Raw genomic sequence first — 18,707 nt, forward strand, 5'->3', positions numbered from 1 at the left:
GAATACACAAATGTTGCATCCCATAGTATTAACACACTGAGCTCATTTCTAGTGGTTGTTTTCTGAGATTACCAAAGTATAGTAGATAATGAAATAATACAAATAAAACTAATAACCAGTTTATTCACCATTTTTGCAGAGTTTACATGAACTTCTTAACAGCTGAAAATTTTTCTGAAAAACTCTTTTCTCATCAGTTTTGTCTAAAATGACTTTTTTTGAGAGAGAGAAATGAAAGAGAAAAAACAGAATCATCTATGTAGAAATCTTGTTTATGTATTTTTACACATCATTTCCAAAATGAAAGTCTTTTAATTTACTTATTTCAAATTTCAGTACGTCTGTATCATCACAAAGTAACTGCTTTTGCTTACTGAAAGAACGTAGTTTGTGTTGATTTAACAGAATTCTTGCTGATAAAGAAAAAACACTGTGGTAAGCTGTATGACACAAGGAGGCTGCATGCCTTGATGTAAAAAGATAACTAGACTGGAAACATCAATGCTGATTTTATACCAGCACATCTTAAATAAGAACCAGAGTCAAATATCTTTAATCACATAAATCATCTGGATGTAGAGGTTGCTTACATTTCACATATATATGTACATATCTCTGCATTTAGAAAAAAAGTGTTTAGCTTTTTAACTGCCTGTATATTCCAGCATATTTTTGTTTTAAAAAGTATAAACTATGAATTGCAGGCATGTAGCGTAAATAACAATGTGTTGCTCAGGTTTGGTTGTTTTCAAAAGAATGCACTGAATTTGCTAAAATAAGAAATCCTATGTTGATATTTTTGTTGATTACTTTTGTAGACAAGATATGATACTTACAGAGATAGTAGAGTCGCTTAGCCAGCCCTGTTCTGTAGTAAATACAGATTCAGAATAACTGCTAAGATCCTCCCTGTCACTTGATGGCGCTGTGGGCCATGAACGCACCACTCACTGTCTCTCACTCCACGTTTGTTTTTAGCGTCACCGCAGGAAGTTTGGTTTCAAAACACTGAACAACAGGCAGAAGAGCAGCTGCTGTACATCACAAAGACTTACTTTACATTCAGCTAACAGTAATTCTTGGCAGTAAGTGGCAGTTTGGTGATTTCATTATCTTGTGGACCTTTAGCTGTTTCCAAAATGGCGGGACCGCGGCTGGAGTTTGAGACCGAGATGTTCCTGAGCCTCTTCGGCTGTGACGGGCTGCTGGTGGTGGCTGAGGGGATGGGGGTCGACCGCATCCTGCTGCAGTTCATGCGGGTTTACTCGGAGCAGGGCAGCCTGGTCCTCCTGCTCAACACAACCACACCTGAACAGGTAAGCTTAGCTTAGCATGCTACACATTACCTGTGAACGCCTCACCCGTTGCTAGGTGGTAGGTGCTAGCAAGGCGGCTAATATGGACAACAGTAAAACAGTAATAATCCGGGCTTTTTCTTGACGTTTCGGTATTATTTTGCCTGCTCTGTACCCTGCATTATAACCTGTTTAGTTTTTACGACTTGACAGTGATTTAAAGGACCAGTTCAACTTATATAATGCAGTTTCCCACCTAGCAAAAGTGATTGCAGCCCCTTCATTGTATCTGAAACGGTGGTGTTGCACCAGAATTGCCTGGTTTCATTCACTGAGGCTGTAATTTGAAGTTTATGGCTTATATCGTAAATGCAAAAGAGATCACTTCTGTTTATATATATATATTTAAAACCCTTCTGCAACGTAAATGTAAACAAGGTTATTACACATACTAAACACATACAAAACATAGAAAATAATACAGTATTATTACTTATAGTCATTCTAAATGTCAGGCCAGATTACATAAAAAACTCTAACGTTTCTTGGTCACAATTATGCAGTTAAGACAAAGTTTCACAAAGATAAACTTTTGCTATCACCACAGCCATAAAATTATGTGTATTTGGACGCTCTGACCATTTGGTCCAGATAAAAGCAGCTGTAGACGTGTGTAATCTGGATAATACAGCTTTAATTGTCAGTTTTGGGCAGATGATCAGTTTTTGGCACAACACCTGTTATTTGTTCAAAGACACTGTGGCTAAAAATAATATCCAACAACAACCTGACATGTTCCTACCAGTAATTGACATAACTGAAGCAACAGAGCATCAGTGCTGTTCTGTTTGTCACTAACACTGCTGTAATACACCTCATCTTAGCTGCCTCTTTGTGTTTAACAATATTTCAGACAGAAGTGTTGTCACGCTTCAGAGAAGGAGAGCCTTTTATGAGGTAATAAATGTTGAATTCTAAATTGTAGTGTCTTTGCCTTTATCACAGAAGTGTCTGTTTAGATAAATGAAAACATTTTGACTTTCCCACTTCCCACAGGAAAAAATCATATTTGATATCTTTTGATAAATATTACGATGGAGATATTGAAGCAAAAATGATGATATGATCTTTGCTAGGGCCTGTACCAAACAAACCTGTTGCCTCATTTCTGGAAAATACAATTTGTAGTCCTGAACATCTCTGTGTAACTGCAGTGCTTCATTTATAATGCTTTGTTGTGACACATTTGTAGGACCCTGTGATTTGGATTCTGGACTTGGCCATATTACAATTTTGATAACACTTAACTTATTTGTTCAGACCTATTAATGGAATTCCTTAATGTTAGCTGGCAATCCGAAGACTATCCAAGTCATTCTGATTTTAAGTATAAAAATCCTTTTTCAATATATGGATAAACCAGGTGTGACTTTTAAAATTCATTCATGGATGGATGACACTGAATCAAAACATGCTGAGTTATTCTTGTATTCATAAAGCATTTTAGACATCACCGCTTTGCTTTGCACCGCATTCATTAAAGCATAATGTTGATCATTTGCCTGAATTCATGGCTGAAACATGGAATTAGAGCAGAATCAGCTCTGCTGGGCCATAGCAAATATCTTTGAGGCACAGTAACGAATATAGTCTGTTTTGAGTATTCTATTGAAAATGCTCTACTCATCACTCAGCACCCCTATAATCACGGCTCCCTTGGATGTGGAAGACGACGCTGACTATGCCAGGCTGGTGAAGGGGAGAATTGAGAAGACTCTTCTAGGAGAGGTATTCCAACCTGCTTTGTTCCCTTTTGTATTAATTGATCAGTGCCATCAGATAAAAAAACTGATAAGTGGTTCCAGAAGAGGCATTGTGCGAGACATGAAGAAGTAGAGAGCTGTAATAAAGTCAAATTCTCTCGTGTTTTCTATAGATTTCTGAGTACATAGAAGAGGTTTTTCTTCCAGATGACTGCTTCATCCTGGTGAAATTATCACTGGAGAGAATCAGACTGCTGCGACTGGAGGTACAACTTTCTTACTGTTACTACAGCTTTCTGTGAATGTTTCAAACACATCCCCTCTTTCCCACCTAGACTCATTAGAAATTTATTCAGTTTTGTTCCAACTTGGGTCTTATCTTTGTAGTTGATCATACCCATCTTTTTCACCCTATTGTTTGTTATCTACTATCCAATAAAAGCAAAATATGGCCAAATATATTTTTTAAAAACACCACAACCAGTGATAAAACCTTTCTTTATTAATGAGGCAATAACCCCAAAACTGTCACTGCAGTTGCTAATAATTAGCACACTAGACCTTGCTGTGTAACTGAGTTAGTTTTCTGACTGACAGTTTTTTGTTACAGTAAAATGATGCTTTACCATGTTGCAGATTAGTGTTTAACTTGCCTTACCAATAAAATAAGACTAGATGTAGACACACTATATCCCTCTGTGGTTGTAGTATCATTCTTAGTCAGGTGATCCAGTGGTGATGTCTTTAAATACTTTGGCAGAAATGTGCTTCTTCTGTTCTTGCCCAGAGTTGGAAGAGAAGATTAACACCACTCAAACTTGTTGGCTTAACTTTGCACAAAGACTGTAAATGTGGAAATACCTTGAGGCACCTTGAAATCTCACTAATTTTGCTGTTTAGTTGTTTAGTCCGAACAAAAAACAGAGTGTAAAATTAATTCATTGTGGTTTTTGTGAATTTTGAGGTGCTACTAGACATTTTCATATATTAACTGTTTCCATGTTTCCAGTCTTACGCTAACCAGCTGCTGCTGGTAGTTTCAGCTTTTTCATACAGACACGAGAGTGGTTTGATCTTATAAACTAACCTGCACGAAAGCAAATAGGAATATTTTCTATAAATTTCAAATAACTAAAGGCAGATCGCTCAAAAATATTTAGGAAATTCAAAGGGACTGTTTAGCAAAAGTTACATAGTCTCACTTTATTGTTGGATTAGAAAGAAAATTCCTGTGAAGGCCATCACATTTAAGCAGACTGTGTAGAAAAGATGTGCGTAGCTTTAACCCCACATTTTTTTCTCATGGCTAGCAGGGGATGGCATCTCTGGTTGCAAAAAGAAGGCCGATTGTATATGAGTGCATGAGAAAATGAGCCTAATTCTCACTTGATTTGTTACCTCAGTAAACATTTTCATAATTGGGTTTTATTCTCAATTGCTAGTTTCAAGTGTCAGTCAATACGGCATTATGTTCATTTTATAAATTTTGGTAGTATCCACAAATTTTTACCAGTCAGATCCACCACTCACTCGACACGATCGGCTTCAAAAGATCAACATGGTGACGGCCAAATACCAAACTTCACAATGTTAGTCCACAAACCAGTGGGTGATGTGGCGGTCGCTGCGTTCATCTTTTATGTGCAGCCTATCCATTCGAGTAGTGATTTGGTTGCCATGGATACATATACATCTTGTAGGCAATACAGAGAATACCATCTTCCTTTATTTTGAGCCGTTCAGTCCCTGCAGTCTTTGTTCTTCTGCATAATGCAATACATGTGAAATGTGCTTTACCAACAGCAGCTGCAGCAGAGTGCTCTCACACGTCATTGTGTGTTCCTGATAGAGTATGACAGAGTAGTGCTTTTCCAATGCGTGATAAGAAAAGCACTAGAGGCTTTGTTTGCATATTTTTTGTTCATCCTTCAGGTAAATGCAGAAACAGTGCGTTATTCCATCTGCATGTCTAAACTACGAGTCAAACCTGGAGACATTGCTGTGCACGGCGAGGCGGTGGTGTGTGTGTCTCCACGAGAAAACAACAAAAGCTCCATGTACTATGTGCTGCAGTCATTAAAAGAAGAACTTCCTAAGCTGAGAATCTGATGTGACAGTTCAAAATAAAGTTAAAAAACTGATTTCTGTGCATACTGGCTTTATTTTTTCTAACCTGAAACGCACACTTTTACCAAAATAAATATTATAGCTGCTATTTTCTTAAAAGGCTGCTGACCTCTAGAAAATGTAAGTCTAGAAAATGCAACCAACTTTGTGTGTCTGCCCTTTTGTGATAAACAGGTGGTTTGCAGTGCAGTTATATGACTGAAAACAGCTGCTGCCAGAAAGAGTCTGCTGAGAGCAGTGAGAGTTTGCTTAAATGGTGAAATAATTGGCTGGAAAATCAAAATGACTAAGAAGCTGAAATGTTGGAGCTAAAAAGTCAGGTTATAATTTTTGGGGGGTTTGTTAAAGCAACACCTTTCACATTTTATCATTCTATCTTTTGTATTATTTCTAAACCACAGTGCAGTAAGACAAATAAAATGGAAAAAAATATCTGTGCTGTTATGTTAATTTACGTAGTTCTCATAAATTGAGATATGATTCAAGTAAAGAACTACTTGTGTTCTGCTATGAAAAGGAAGCACAAAGCCCTGCATTAGTCACTGCTTTTTTTAATTAACACTGATGTCATTTCTCACTTCTTAGGTGGTGGTTCAAGGCATACCAGAGGTCGCCCGAGCAGTTATTCACATCGACGAACAGAGTGGCAAGAACAAGTACAAACTTCTGGTGGAGGGCGACAATCTGAGAGCTGTCATGGCAACTCACGGAGTGAATGGGAGTAGGACCACATCAAACAATACATACGAGGTAAGAGTCAGTGGAGAGTTAAAGCCAGTCGTGCTTTAGGTTGCTGTCTGTCTAAGCAGTATGCTAACCTGGATGTTTTCACTTTTTCATAAAGCTTTTGCAAAATAATTTCTGGTTTTGTGTTGCAGTTTTTTTCACTGCACTGCACAGAAATCTAAAATAGTTTACTTACACTGCTAACGAAGCACTGCTAACTGTGCGATAAACATGTTGCATTTCGAAAAAATTTTTGGAAAGCTTTTAGTGTGAAGCAGGATCGTTTCAGTTTGCATGTGATCACATACAAATGATGATTGTACAAACAGGAGCACAGGAGTGAGACTAAGCACTAACGAAGCAGACATTCTGGTTGAAGCTACAAAAGAACAGAGAGCTAAACGGCCCTTAAGGCTGACACACTGTCCCTCTGTAGTAGGTTGGATTTTTTTAATCCAGTTTAAGGTGTGATAAGTTGTGTTCAAGTGTTACTTATTTCCCTTGAACGAAAGAGGTTTTCAAAAACTGGGATAGTCTTAAAATGAGAGGGATTTTCCAACATTGGTCTGCAAGATTACATGAAGGTGATTTATAGCAGGACAGTTGTATTGAGTCAGGAGTCAGCAGAATACAGATCTGCATTCTACAACGCCAAACACCTTTACCAGTTGTAGAATGACCACTATTGTTCTGCAGAGGTTTCTGTTTGGCTCTGTTTGGCCTGGTTTATGGTCTCTCAGGAGTATTTAGTCCCTTAGACTGTCCCAGCTTGAAGCCCAGTGCAAGTTACTTACTGTCGAAGGAAGAAAATGATTTTAATGTTTGTGGGTGGAAGCTGATAGCTTGATTTACATTAGGTAAAGGCAAATGTGTATGTGATGATGATTTCACATCTCTCCTATAAAAAATAGTAATTAATCTTGAACTTAGGTCAAGTCGTTATTTATACAGCACCTTTAAGATAATGGCTGTTGAGCCAAAGTGCCAGAGAAGTTAGATGGCAGATTAAGACCCTACATCATAAGAAAAAATACCATGTGATTGATTTATTTGTGGATCCAGCCTCAAGACTAATGTCAGAATGTTTTTTCTTCTTTACAAGCTGCTCTGTGTCTTTGTTCAGGTTGAGAGGACTTTGGGTGTTGAGACTGCAAGATCCACCATCATCAATGAGATTCAGTACACCATGGTCAACCACGGAATGAGCATCGACCGGCGTCACGTCATGCTTCTTGCTGATCTTATGTCCTATAACGTATGAAACATTGCTCTCTCTCCCTGTGTGCGTTCATGAGTGTGTGTGTGTGTGTGTGTGTGTGTGTGTGTGTGTGCGCACACACACTCACTACCGGTCAAAAGTTTTAGAACACCTAAATGTTTCCAGTTCTGTATTGGAAAGTATGCATGTTCATGTCTCATTGTACTCTGAAATGAAAGCATAGAACACATAAACAAATGATGTTCAAAAAAACCTATTTAGAAACCAAAATGTATTCTAAACTATTGACTCATCAAAGTAGCCGCCTTTGCCAGATACAACAGCTGAACGCACTCGTGGCATTCTTTCCACAATAGAAATCAAATATTCTTCAGAAAGTTCTTCCCAACCCTGTTGCAGAAGTTCCCATGAATGTGTGGCACTTGTAGGTTGTTTTACTTTCACTCTTCTGTCCAATTCATCCCAAACCAGCTCCACGGGGTTGAAGTCTGGAGACTGTGCTGACACTCCATGTTTTCAAGCTCATCGTCTGGTTCTTTGTTCCTAAAGTAGTTCTGGCAGAGGGTGGACTGATGTTCTGGGTCATTATCTTGCTGTAGGATAAACCCCTGACCAGAGGGTTCTGCATGGAGCTGCAGAATGCTGTGGTAGCTGTTCAGGTTAGAGATGTGGAAAACAGATCCTTTAATAATGACTGGACTGAAAAGTAGGCATTTATCATGCCAACCTTCCGAAATGCGTCACCTGTATGCCTCATTTGCAACGAAACTGTTGCTGTTGCAAAAGAATATAATCTGTACCGTCACCACAACACTAAACATACAAATTTCAAGGATTCATATCCTGAGCAGTCAGAGGCCCGTCAGAGAAAAATGGCCACATTGAAATCTGCCTGCACCCGTGCAAATGGCATTATTACTCGAACTTTAACTGATCAAGAGAGAGTAAGGTGTGCATCTCTGCAGGCTGCCTGGGTGCTTTGCAAACATAACCGGCCTTTCACGGAAAGTGAGCTTTTAAAGGAGAGCATGGTCACCGTTCTGGTGCCCCCGACAAATCCATGGACAGAATTATTGCATCTGTCAAACAAATGCCTCTCTCTGCTTCAACTGCTGCACGTCGTGTCCACGTCTTGGCAGAGCATGTCCAGCCAGCTGTCATTGACGGGCTCAAGGAAGCCAAATACATTTCACTGGCTATTGATGAGTCCACTGACAACACGGATATTTCACAGTTGTGCGTTTTTGTCAGATACTTTGATGGCAAAGATTTCCGAGAGGAGCTGCTGGCGTTGCTTCCGCTGGAGGACAACACCACAATTCTCCACAAACGTAGTGAAAATGATGCCGTTGGACGAGGCGTCCATTCAGAGCGAGCTGGCTGAAATCCAGGCTGCTCTCCATGGTGCTGAAAGCCTGAGCGCATTCTGGATGTCTTGTCCCGAGGACTATGGTACATTGAAGACGCTGGCTATGTATGTGCTCACCATGTTGGGTTCAACCTACACCTGCGAGGCTGCGTTCTCCAAGATGAACTCGATAAAAACACACGAGAGGAACCGACTGTCAAACCAGTCTTTGGAGGACTGTTTGCGCATAAGTCTGACAGCGGCCAAGCCTGATGTGAAAAAGTTGGTGTCAGAGGGGAAATGTAACTTCAGCCATTAAGCAGTGTGAGGAGCCCATTTCAGCCTTGTGATTTGAAATCGCTATAGCCCACTTAACGTTTTATTTGATGTGCGAACATTATTTGTGACCTGTTTTGTTCTGGTACCAGGTTAGTATTTATTTACCATGCTATTTTAAGTTATGCCAGTTGGTTTTTCCTCCTTTTTTTGTCCTGAGAAGTCTACTAGTTTGAAGCTTGTTGTTGAGACTTTGAAATAAAAACCAAATGTTAAGTAAGGGCATGAGGAAAAGTTATGTTAAAAAAAAAAGAACTGTGTGAAACAATAAATGTTAAACAGTGCAGCGAGTCTGTCCTCATTTCGGAATGTAGCCTAAATAGAGTCATAAATGGTGGGGATTACTGATAGTTAAGAGTCTCAGTTATTGTTGTTTTCAGTTGCTTTAATAGTGTGGACCACATGATATTTTCTCTTTGATCCTCACAATTTTGGAATCCAGTCGGGGGCCGGATTGGACGGTTCGGCGGGCCGGATTCGGCCCGCGGGCCGCCAGTTGATGATCACTGCTCTATATAGTTAGCCCTCCTATTACTTTTGGGGTCAGTTTGACTCCATTCAATCTTTAAAGTCTCTAAATAAATGATTGACGTTTTTTTTTTTTTTTTGCTTCATATTTAATGACGTTTCTTAATTTGATGAGGACGACTGGGTAAACTTAAAATGAACATGATGATATGTTTTCAATGTCCTGTACACATATTATACGCATCGGTGTCCTTTGTTTTAGCTGTATAAAACAGCTATCAACATTTTACACACATTTGTGTTGGTTATTTTGGATGATATTGAGGTCAGCACAATATGCACTTCTGTAATCTTCCAAATGCTTCAAGGTCCTGCTGTAACACCCGTATGGTTCAACGTGTTACGCGGGTGACGTATGGACAGAGCTGGCCCCCCGACGCAGCGACTCAGGTTCGATTCCCGCTCGCGGCCCTTTGCTGCATATCTTCCCCCAACTCTTCTCGCCTGTTTCCTGTCTCCATCTCACTGTGCCTAAATAAAGCCGATAAAAGGCCAAAAAAATAGCGTAAAAAAAAAAAGATTTGAATTTACTTTTGTAAATTTTACTTTGTTGTTAGTAAGTTGCTGCCACTTACAGCAGTGTTGACAGGCTTTTTTGAGAAAATGCAGTCATAGTCTGTTCATCACACCCGTGTTTAATTTGAATAAAGGATAAAAGAAGCACTGTAATGTTTTGTATTTCTTTTTCCCATTTTACGCTCTGAACATAATGAACCATGATCTCAAAGCTGAGTGTGTGTGCCCAACAGTGATTTTTGTGTACTGCTACACCCTTACCTCTTCCTGTGTAATTCAGTAGCATTTGCCATTTATTGTCCTCTTGCACTGCTGTGACTGACACTTGGCTTTTCAGTGACTGCTATAGCTCTTAATTTTCTATGCTGGAATGAACGAAACACGTGTCTTTGTCCCAAAAAACATTCATGCATGTTGGTTCTTGTGGATGATTATCTCCACATTCTTCAGGAAAACCTCAAATCATCAGCCAGAAGGATCTTGGATGGAGTTAAGTGTTCCAACAAGACAATGACCAAAAACATGGTAAAGGAATGGTTAAATCAGGCAAGAATTAAGGTTTAGACTGGTTTTAACTCCTGACTTTAACCCCATTGAGAACCTGTGGACTGTGCTGAAGAAACAAGTCTGTGTGAGTCAACAAATTTAGTTGGACTGCACCGATTCTGTCAAGATGGGTGGTCAAGGACACAGCCAGAAACTTGGAGATGGCTACTGAAAGCATCTAGTTGAGGTGAAAATGACCAAGGGATGTTTAACCAAATATTACCATTGCTGTTTGCACATTCTTTTTGAAGCAGTGGATTTTGTCATATTTCCAAAGTACCTGTCATCTATGAAAAAACAACATGCATGATTGTTTTTTGTGACAGAGTGTGTTTTAATGATTCCATGACAATAAATTCAGAGTTACGGGAGTCACTGGAAACTCAGGACCACCATGAAATACATGTTCTTTGCAAGTCTATGTAAATCTTTGTTCACAAATGTAGTTTGTATTCATGGTGCAATGCATAGCCCTGAGAGCCATGAGTGTTGCTGAAGAAGAACTGTTATGTGTCTGTACATATACAGCGAGACTTAATGAAGAGTGTCTGCAGTGGGTGGGTGGATGACTTCCACCAAAGATAGGCAGAGTTGTGAAAACTCGGCAGTGTAGGCCAGTGGGGTGGTGATTAACGGCAGCGCTGAAGTTACCGAGATGGCAATCATGCAGATGAAGTAGATAAAAAAAGAGGAGAATGGAGCTGCTGTTTGTACAGATTGGTGGTCAGAAGCAGTGTGAATATGTTTTTAAATCCAGAAAAAGGGATAAAAAAAAATCTTCTTCTGCATTTTTATCATCAACTTTGAATAGAACGTCTAATGAGTAGTCAGTAATGTATTCTACATCTATTTAATAGATGTATTTTTGTATATTTTAATATAATGTATTTTCCTTTCACTGTGTGAGAATGACTGAGCTGAGCCAGAAAACAGTCCTTGAAGGAGGGCTGAAAAACAAAAGCAAGAAATTCTCTTGAAATGGAATTGCAGATGGAATGACCTGCTTAGCCTGCTGGAACTGGTTATGTGGAGGGAAATGAATGGATGGATGAATGTGTCAGCATTGAAGAACGGTCTATGTGCACCTATTGCTATTCTGCTGTGGGTGGAAATACGTCCCGGTTTCTTTGTATGTCTTTACCCCAGTCAGTCAAAATCATATTAGGCATGCATCAATGGAGTTCCTGCAAAATCACCTCTGAGGGAATTTGTTTTGGTGGAACATTTGTGCATATAGAAGTGAGCACCTTCATTAAAATGGCTAATTCACTGAAAGAACCAAGTGGACCTGCCTGCCATTTTCAGCACGGTGACTAGCACTGTGATTGTTGCTTTTTCCAAAGTAAATGGGAAAACAGTAACACTTGAATAGCAAAAGGGGAAAAGAATATTACATGAAATGCTGCTGGAAATGGCAGGCACCTACCTGCAACAGCACATTTGGTGAGTCAGACTAAAAATGTGTTAAGAACATGTCCAATGTTCAGGATTCTTTTTTTTTTTTTTTTAAGGCTTTTTGCTGTCTAAAACGGGGAGGAAGTAGCTCAAGGAACATTCAGATTTGTTAATGAAGAGTTATTGGAGTCTTAATTCATTCTGTTTTGTTAATGAAATGAGTAAGAAACCACATTTTCAGAGATTTGAGAACTGATAGGACTGATTATAGAGTTGAATCTATGAAATCAAGTCTTTCAATACTCAGCCTTGTTTTATCATCCTGTTTAATAAAGCTTTAACTCTGTTGTTTTTAGACTTCCATAGTAAATGACTGATTAAGTGTTTCACCTTTTTCTCCTGCTGTTTTGTTTTCTTTTTTGCATTTAGCCACACTTTAATCTGTAGTTAAATCTTTCTACTGTGTCTCTCTGCTCCCTGACTGTTCCACCTGCCTGCAGTCTGATTGCAGCAATGAGAATCAGCTGCCGTAATTGACTCACACCAGTCACCTGTTTGCAATTCCACCTCCCAGCATATAAGCCAGCTCTGTCATTCACTCTCTGCTCCACCATGAGCTCTGATGGCCTGCATCAACTCATGACCACTAGAGCTTCTTGGACACGATGCTGCCCTTGTACCCCTGCTGGTTCCTGTTTGGGTTTCCTACCTACCCCTTCAGCTGAGTTTCTTCCCATTGTAAGTATCCAGTTTTGATGGATTAGTTTAGGTTATTCATTTATGGTTTTCTTAAATTTCCCCTCTGTTTTTAGTTTAGGGTCTTTGTTGAATTTTGTAGTCTTGTCTGTTTTCCTAATCAGATTTTGCTTGTCTGCTTTCAGCCCTTCCTCCCTGACTGTTCCACCTGCCTGCAGTCTGATTGCAACAATGAGAATCAGCTGCCGTAATTGGCTCACACCAGTCACCTGTTTGCAATTCCACCTCCCAGCATATAAGCCAGCTCTGTCATTCACTACCTGCTCCACCATGAGCTCTGATGGCCTGCATCAACTCATGACCACTAGAGCTTCTTGGACACGATGCTGCCCTTGTACCCCTGCCAGTTCCTGTTTGGGTTTCCTACCTACCCCTTCAGCTGAGTTTCTTCCTGTTGTAATTATCCAGTTTTGATGGATTAGTTTAGGTTATTCATTTATGGTTTTCTTAAATTTCCCCTCTGTTGTTAGTTTAGAGTCTTTGTTGAATTTTGTAGTCTTGTCTGTTTTCCTAATCAGATTTTGCTTGTCAGCTTTCAGCCCTTCCTCCCTGACTGTTCCACCTGCCTGCAGTCTGATTGCAGCAATGAGAATCAGCTGCCGTAATTGGCTCACCACCAGTCACCTGTTTGCAATTCCACCTCCCAGCATATAAGCCAGCTTTGTCATTCACTCCCTGCTCCACCATGGATGCGCACATCCTGCATCAACTCGTGACCACCAGAGCTTCTTGGACACGATGCTGCCCTTGTACCCCTGCTGGTTCCTGTTTGGGTTTCCTACCTACCCCTTCAGCTGAGTTTCTTCCTATTGTAAGTATCCAGTTTTGATGGATTAGTTTAGGTTTTTATTTATGGTTTTCTTAAATTTCCCCTCTGTGAGTTTAGAGTCTTTGAATTTTGTAGTCTTGTCTGTTTTCCTAATTAGATTTTGCTTGTCTGCTTTCAGCCCTTCCTCCCTGACTGTTCCACCTGCCTGCAGTCTGATTGCAGCAATGAGAATCAGCTGCCGTAATTGGCTCACACCAGTCACCTGTTTGCAATTCCACCTCCCAGCATATAAGCCAGCTCTGTCATTCACTCCCTGCTCCACCATGAGCTCTGATGGCCTGCATCAACTCGTGACCACCAGAGCTTCGTGGACACGATGCTGCCCTTGTACCCCTGCCGGTTCCTGTTTGGGTTTCCTGCCTACCCCTTCAGCTGAGTTTCTTCCCATTGTAAGTTTTCAGTTTTGATGGCTTAGTTTAGGTTCTTCATTTATGGCTTTCTTAAATTTACCCTCTGTGAGTTTAGAGTCTTTGTTGAATTTTGTAGTCTTGTCTGTTTTCCTAATTAGATTTTGCTTGTCAGCTTTCAGCCCTTCCTCCCTGACTGTTCCTAGTTCATCCTTAGCTTGTATCCATAGGTTTTTTTTTTTTTTTTTTTTTTTTTTATTTTAAAGTCCTTTTTCTGTTAAAACCAGTTTGTCTGCTTCTGTGCTTGCATCTGGGTTACCAGTTATTTATTGATGCACTTTCTGCTAAAAACAAGATAAAGCATGAAGGCACTTTCATTCTTGAGGTATACTTACAAGATGCCTGCAATGTTGCATGACACAACAGCTGAGGTGATTAAAAATGTCGCATCTATTCTGTGTAGACTCTGTCCTCACATTAGTTTATATCATGGTCAAAGGTTGAGCTGCTGACATGTTGCATACACTGACATTGCATGAAAACGCAAAGAAATGAAATATCCAGTGGAAGTGAATGTATAAATCCTCATAAATGTTTAAAACCCACACAGGTGAATTTCCTCATGGATAAAATGCAATGCTTCATATATATGCACTAGTGTGTGGCTTTCAGCTTTCTATACTTTAACACATTTTTTTTGATATTTTTCTCCCCCAGACCATCTGCTACAAAGCATTACTGGGTAACAAATACACCTAATGAAGATCAGAAATATTCGAGCAGAAACCTTCAGCTTCCATGAAGATTGAAATCATTCTGCCATGAAGACCTAACAACCTTCAAAGACAAATTGAAAATGGGTAAGAAATGAAAGTACACACTGTTTAGTCTAGACCATCATTTGTGCCAACGTCTGTGTTTTTAGATTCTATCAAGATGGGAAAAATAAACATTGATAAAAGTGTAGTCTGGGTAAAATACACCACCTGCTTAAGCATGACTGGCTGGATTTTTAACTGACCTGCTGATAAATGTTTCAAAGGTGAACACGGACCTTTCTGGAGGATGTTGCACAAGGAGTTTTGTCATTGTTGCCACAGTCTGGTTTCGACACCATTCGACTCGACTCGACTCCACTCCACTTGACTCGACTCCATTCCACTCGACTCCACTCGACTCCATTCCACTTGACTCCATTCCACTCGACTTCACTCCATTCCACTCGACTCCATTCCACTTGACTCCATTCCACTCCACTTGACTCCATTCGACTCGACTCGACTCCATTCCACTCCACTTGACTCCATCCACTCGACTCGACTCCATTCCACTTGACTCCATTCCACTCCACTTGACTCCACTTGACTCCATTCCACTCCACTTGACTCGACTCCATTTGACTGCATTGATTGCCTTTTGTATTTATAGATTATTGTGAGAAATTGCAAGAATTGATTGTTTTTTATGTTTTGTACAAGTTTGTTGTCAATAAAAACAAAAACCTTTATTGAAAAAAATTGTTTGGATTGTAAGCCATTGTCACAGGAAGAACCTCTGTCGCTGCAACTTGATGCTCTGTCATTGTTGCAGGAAGAATGTCAGTTGCTGCAAGTTGTTGCTCTGTTATTGTTGCAGGAAGAACCTCAGTCGCTGCAACTTGATTCTCTGTTATTGTCGCAGGAAGAACATTGGGCGCTGCAACTTGGTACTCTGTTATTGTTGCAGGAAGAACGTCAGTCGCTGCAACTTGGTTCTCTGTTGTTGTTGCAGGAAGAATGTCAGTTGCTGCAAGTTGTTGCTCTGTTATTGTTGCAGGAAGAAGCGCTGCGGAGCGCTGCGTCACCCTGCGGAGCGCTGCGTCACCCTGCGGAGCGCTGCGTCACCCTGCGGAGCGCTGCGTAGCAAAGGTTGAGCTGCTGACATGTTGCATACACTGACATTGCATGAAAACGCAAAGAAATGAAATATCCAGTGGAAGTGAATGTATAAATCCTCATAAATGTTTAAAACCCACACAGGTGAATTTCCTCATGGATAAAATGCAATGCTTCATATATATGCACTAGTGTGTGGCTTTCAGCTTTCTATACTTTAACACATTTTTTTTGATATTTTTCTCCCCCAGACCATCTGCTACAAAGCATTACTGGGTAACAAATACACCTAATGAAGATCAGAAATATTCGAGCAGAAACCTTCAGCTTCCATGAAGATTGAAATCATTCTGCCATGAAGACCTAACAACCTTCAAAGACAAATTGAAAATGGGTAAGAAATGAAAGTACACACTGTTTAGTCTAGACCATCATTTGTGCCAACGTCTGTGTTTTTAGATTCTATCAAGATGGGAAAAATAAACATTGATAAAAGTGTAGTCTGGGTAAAATACACCACCTGCTTAAGCATGACTGGCTGGATTTTTAACTGACCTGCTGATAAATGTTTCAAAGGTGAACACGGACCTTTCTGGAGGATGTTGCACAAGGAGTTTTGTCATTGTTGCCACAGTCTGGTTTCGACACCATTCGACTCGACTCGACTCCACTCCACTTGACTCGACTCCATTCCACTCGACTCCACTCGACTCCATTCCACTTGACTCCATTCCACTCGACTTCACTCCATTCCACTCGACTCCATTCCACTTGACTCCATTCCACTCCACTTGACTCCATTCGACTCGACTCGACTCCATTCCACTCCACTTGACTCCATCCACTCGACTCGACTCCATTCCACTTGACTCCATTCCACTCCACTTGACTCCACTTGACTCCATTCCACTCCACTTGACTCGACTCCATTTGACTGCATTGATTGCCTTTTGTATTTATAGATTATTGTGAGAAATTGCAAGAATTGATTGTTTTTTATGTTTTGTACAAGTTTGTTGTCAATAAAAACAAAAACCTTTATTGAAAAAAATTGTTTGGATTGTAAGCCATTGTCACAGGAAGAACCTCTGTCGCTGCAACTTGATGCTCTGTCATTGTTGCAGGAAGAATGTCAGTTGCTGCAAGTTGTTGCTCTGTTATTGTTGCAGGAAGAACCTCAGTCGCTGCAACTTGATTCTCTGTTATTGTCGCAGGAAGAACATTGGGCGCTGCAACTTGGTACTCTGTTATTGTTGCAGGAAGAACGTCAGTCGCTGCAACTTGGTTCTCTGTTGTTGTTGCAGGAAGAATGTCAGTTGCTGCAAGTTGTTGCTCTGTTATTGTTGCAGGAAGAAGCGCTGCGGAGCGCTGCGTCACCCTGCGGAGCGCTGCGTCACCCTGCGGAGCGCTGCGTCACCCTGCGGAGCGCTGCGTAGAACTCAACTCAACTCAACTCAACTCAACTCAACTCAACTCAACTCAACTCAACTCAACTCAACTCAACTCAACTCAACTCAACTCAACTCAACTCAACTCAACTCAACTCAACTCAACTCAACTCACTCAACTCAACTCAACTCAACTCAACTCAACTCAACTCAACTCAACTCAACTCAACTCAACTCAACTCAACTCAACTCAACTCAACTCAACTCAACTCAACTCAACTCAACTCAACTCAACTCAACTCAACTCAACTCAACTCAACTCAACTCAACTCAACTCAACTCAACTCAACTCAACTCAACTCAACTCAACTCAACTCAACTCAACTCAACTCAACTCAACTCAACTCAACTCAACTCAACTCAACTCAACTCAACTCAACTCAACTCAACTCAACTCAACTCAACTCAACTCAACTCAACTCAACTCAACTCAACTCAACTCAACTCAACTCAACTCAACTCAACTCAACTCAACTCAACTCAACTCAACTCAACTCAACTCAACTCAACTCAACTCAACTCAACTCAACTCAACTCAACTCAACTCAACTCAACTCAACTCAACTCAACTCAACTCAACTCAACTCAACTCAACTCAACTCAACTCAACTCAACTCAACTCAACTCAACTCAACTCAACTCAACTCAACTCAACTCAACTCAACTCAACTCAACTCAACTCAACTCAACTCAACTCAACTCAACTCAACTCAACTCAACTCAACTCAACTCAACTCAACTCAACTCAACTCAACTCAACTCAACTCAACTCAACTCAACTCAACTCAACTCAACTCAACTCAACTCAACTCAACTCAACTCAACTCAACTCAACTCAACTCAACTCAACTCAACTCAACTCAACTCAACTCAACTCAACTCAACTCAACTCAACTCAACTCAACTCAACTCAACTCAACTCAACTCAACTCAACTCAACTCAACTCAACTCAACTCAACTCAACTCAACTCAACTCAACTCAACTCAACTCAACTCAACTCAACTCAACTCAACTCAACTCAACTCAACTCAACTCAACTCAACTCAACTCAACTCAACTCAACTCAACTCAACTCAACTCAACTCAACTCAACTCAACTCAACTCAACTCAACTCAACTCAACTCAACTCAACTCAACTCAACTCAACTCAACTCAACTCAACTCAACTCAACTCAACTCAACTCAACTCAACTCAACTCAACTCAACTCAACTCAACTCAACTCAACTCAACTCAACTCAACTCAACTCAACTCAACTCAACTCAACTCAACTCAACTCAACTCAACTCAACTCAACTCAACTCAACTCAACTCAACTCAACTCAACTCAACTCAACTCAACTCAACTCAACTCAACTCAACTCAACTCAACTCAACTCAACTCAACTCAACTCAACTCAACTCAACTCAACTCAACTCAACTCAACTCAACTCAACTCAACTCAACTCAACTCAACTCAACTCAACTCAACTCAACTCAACTCAACTCAACTCAACTCAACTCAACTCAACTCAACTCAACTCAACTCAACTCAACTCAACTCAACTCAACTCAACTCAACTCAACTCAACTCAACTCAACTCAACTCAACTCAACTCAACTCAACTCAACTCAACTCAACTCAACTCAACTCAACTCAACTCAACTCAA

At 40.3% G+C, this 18,707-nt stretch overlaps 1 protein-coding gene across 2 annotated transcripts; it reads left to right on the plus strand.

Annotated features, from left to right (window-relative positions):
• The first annotated feature begins 994 nt into the window (after positions 1–994).
• Positions 995–9,098, plus strand: LOC111583567 (DNA-directed RNA polymerase III subunit RPC1-like). 2 transcript variants are annotated; one of them, XM_055004203.1, is made up of 6 exons: positions 995–1,316; positions 2,209–2,252; positions 2,990–3,083; positions 3,232–3,324; positions 5,771–5,935; positions 7,035–9,098. In XM_055004203.1, exons 1-6 carry the CDS (start codon positions 1,140–1,142, stop codon positions 7,170–7,172), a joined length of 711 nt encoding a protein of 236 aa, XP_054860178.1. In that variant the 5' UTR covers positions 995–1,139; the 3' UTR covers positions 7,173–9,098. The 2 variants fall into 2 exon arrangements, with proteins under 2 accessions (XP_054860178.1, XP_054860179.1); XM_055004204.1 differs by lacking the exons at positions 5,771–5,935; positions 7,035–9,098 and adding an exon at positions 4,991–5,750.
• The last annotated feature ends 9,609 nt before the right edge of the window (positions 9,099–18,707 follow it).

This window comes from Amphiprion ocellaris, chromosome 18 (assembly GCF_022539595.1).
Source record: "Amphiprion ocellaris isolate individual 3 ecotype Okinawa chromosome 18, ASM2253959v1, whole genome shotgun sequence".
In the NCBI taxonomy this organism is placed as follows: Eukaryota; Metazoa; Chordata; class Actinopteri; family Pomacentridae; genus Amphiprion; species Amphiprion ocellaris.

What these genes read in the sequence shown, in the direction of transcription:
- LOC111583567 (XM_055004203.1), top strand. Translation starts at nt 1,140, where the DNA reads ATGGCGGGACCGCGGCTGGAGTTTGAGACCGAGATGTTCCTGAGCCTC. An exon ending in GAAGGAGAGCCTTTTATGAG is followed by an intron (nt 2,253 to 2,989) that starts GTAATAAATGTT and finishes CTCATCACTCAG; the next exon opens with CACCCCTATAATCACGGCTC. An exon ending in TCAGACTGCTGCGACTGGAG is followed by an intron (nt 3,325 to 5,770) that starts GTACAACTTTCT and finishes CTCACTTCTTAG; the next exon opens with GTGGTGGTTCAAGGCATACC.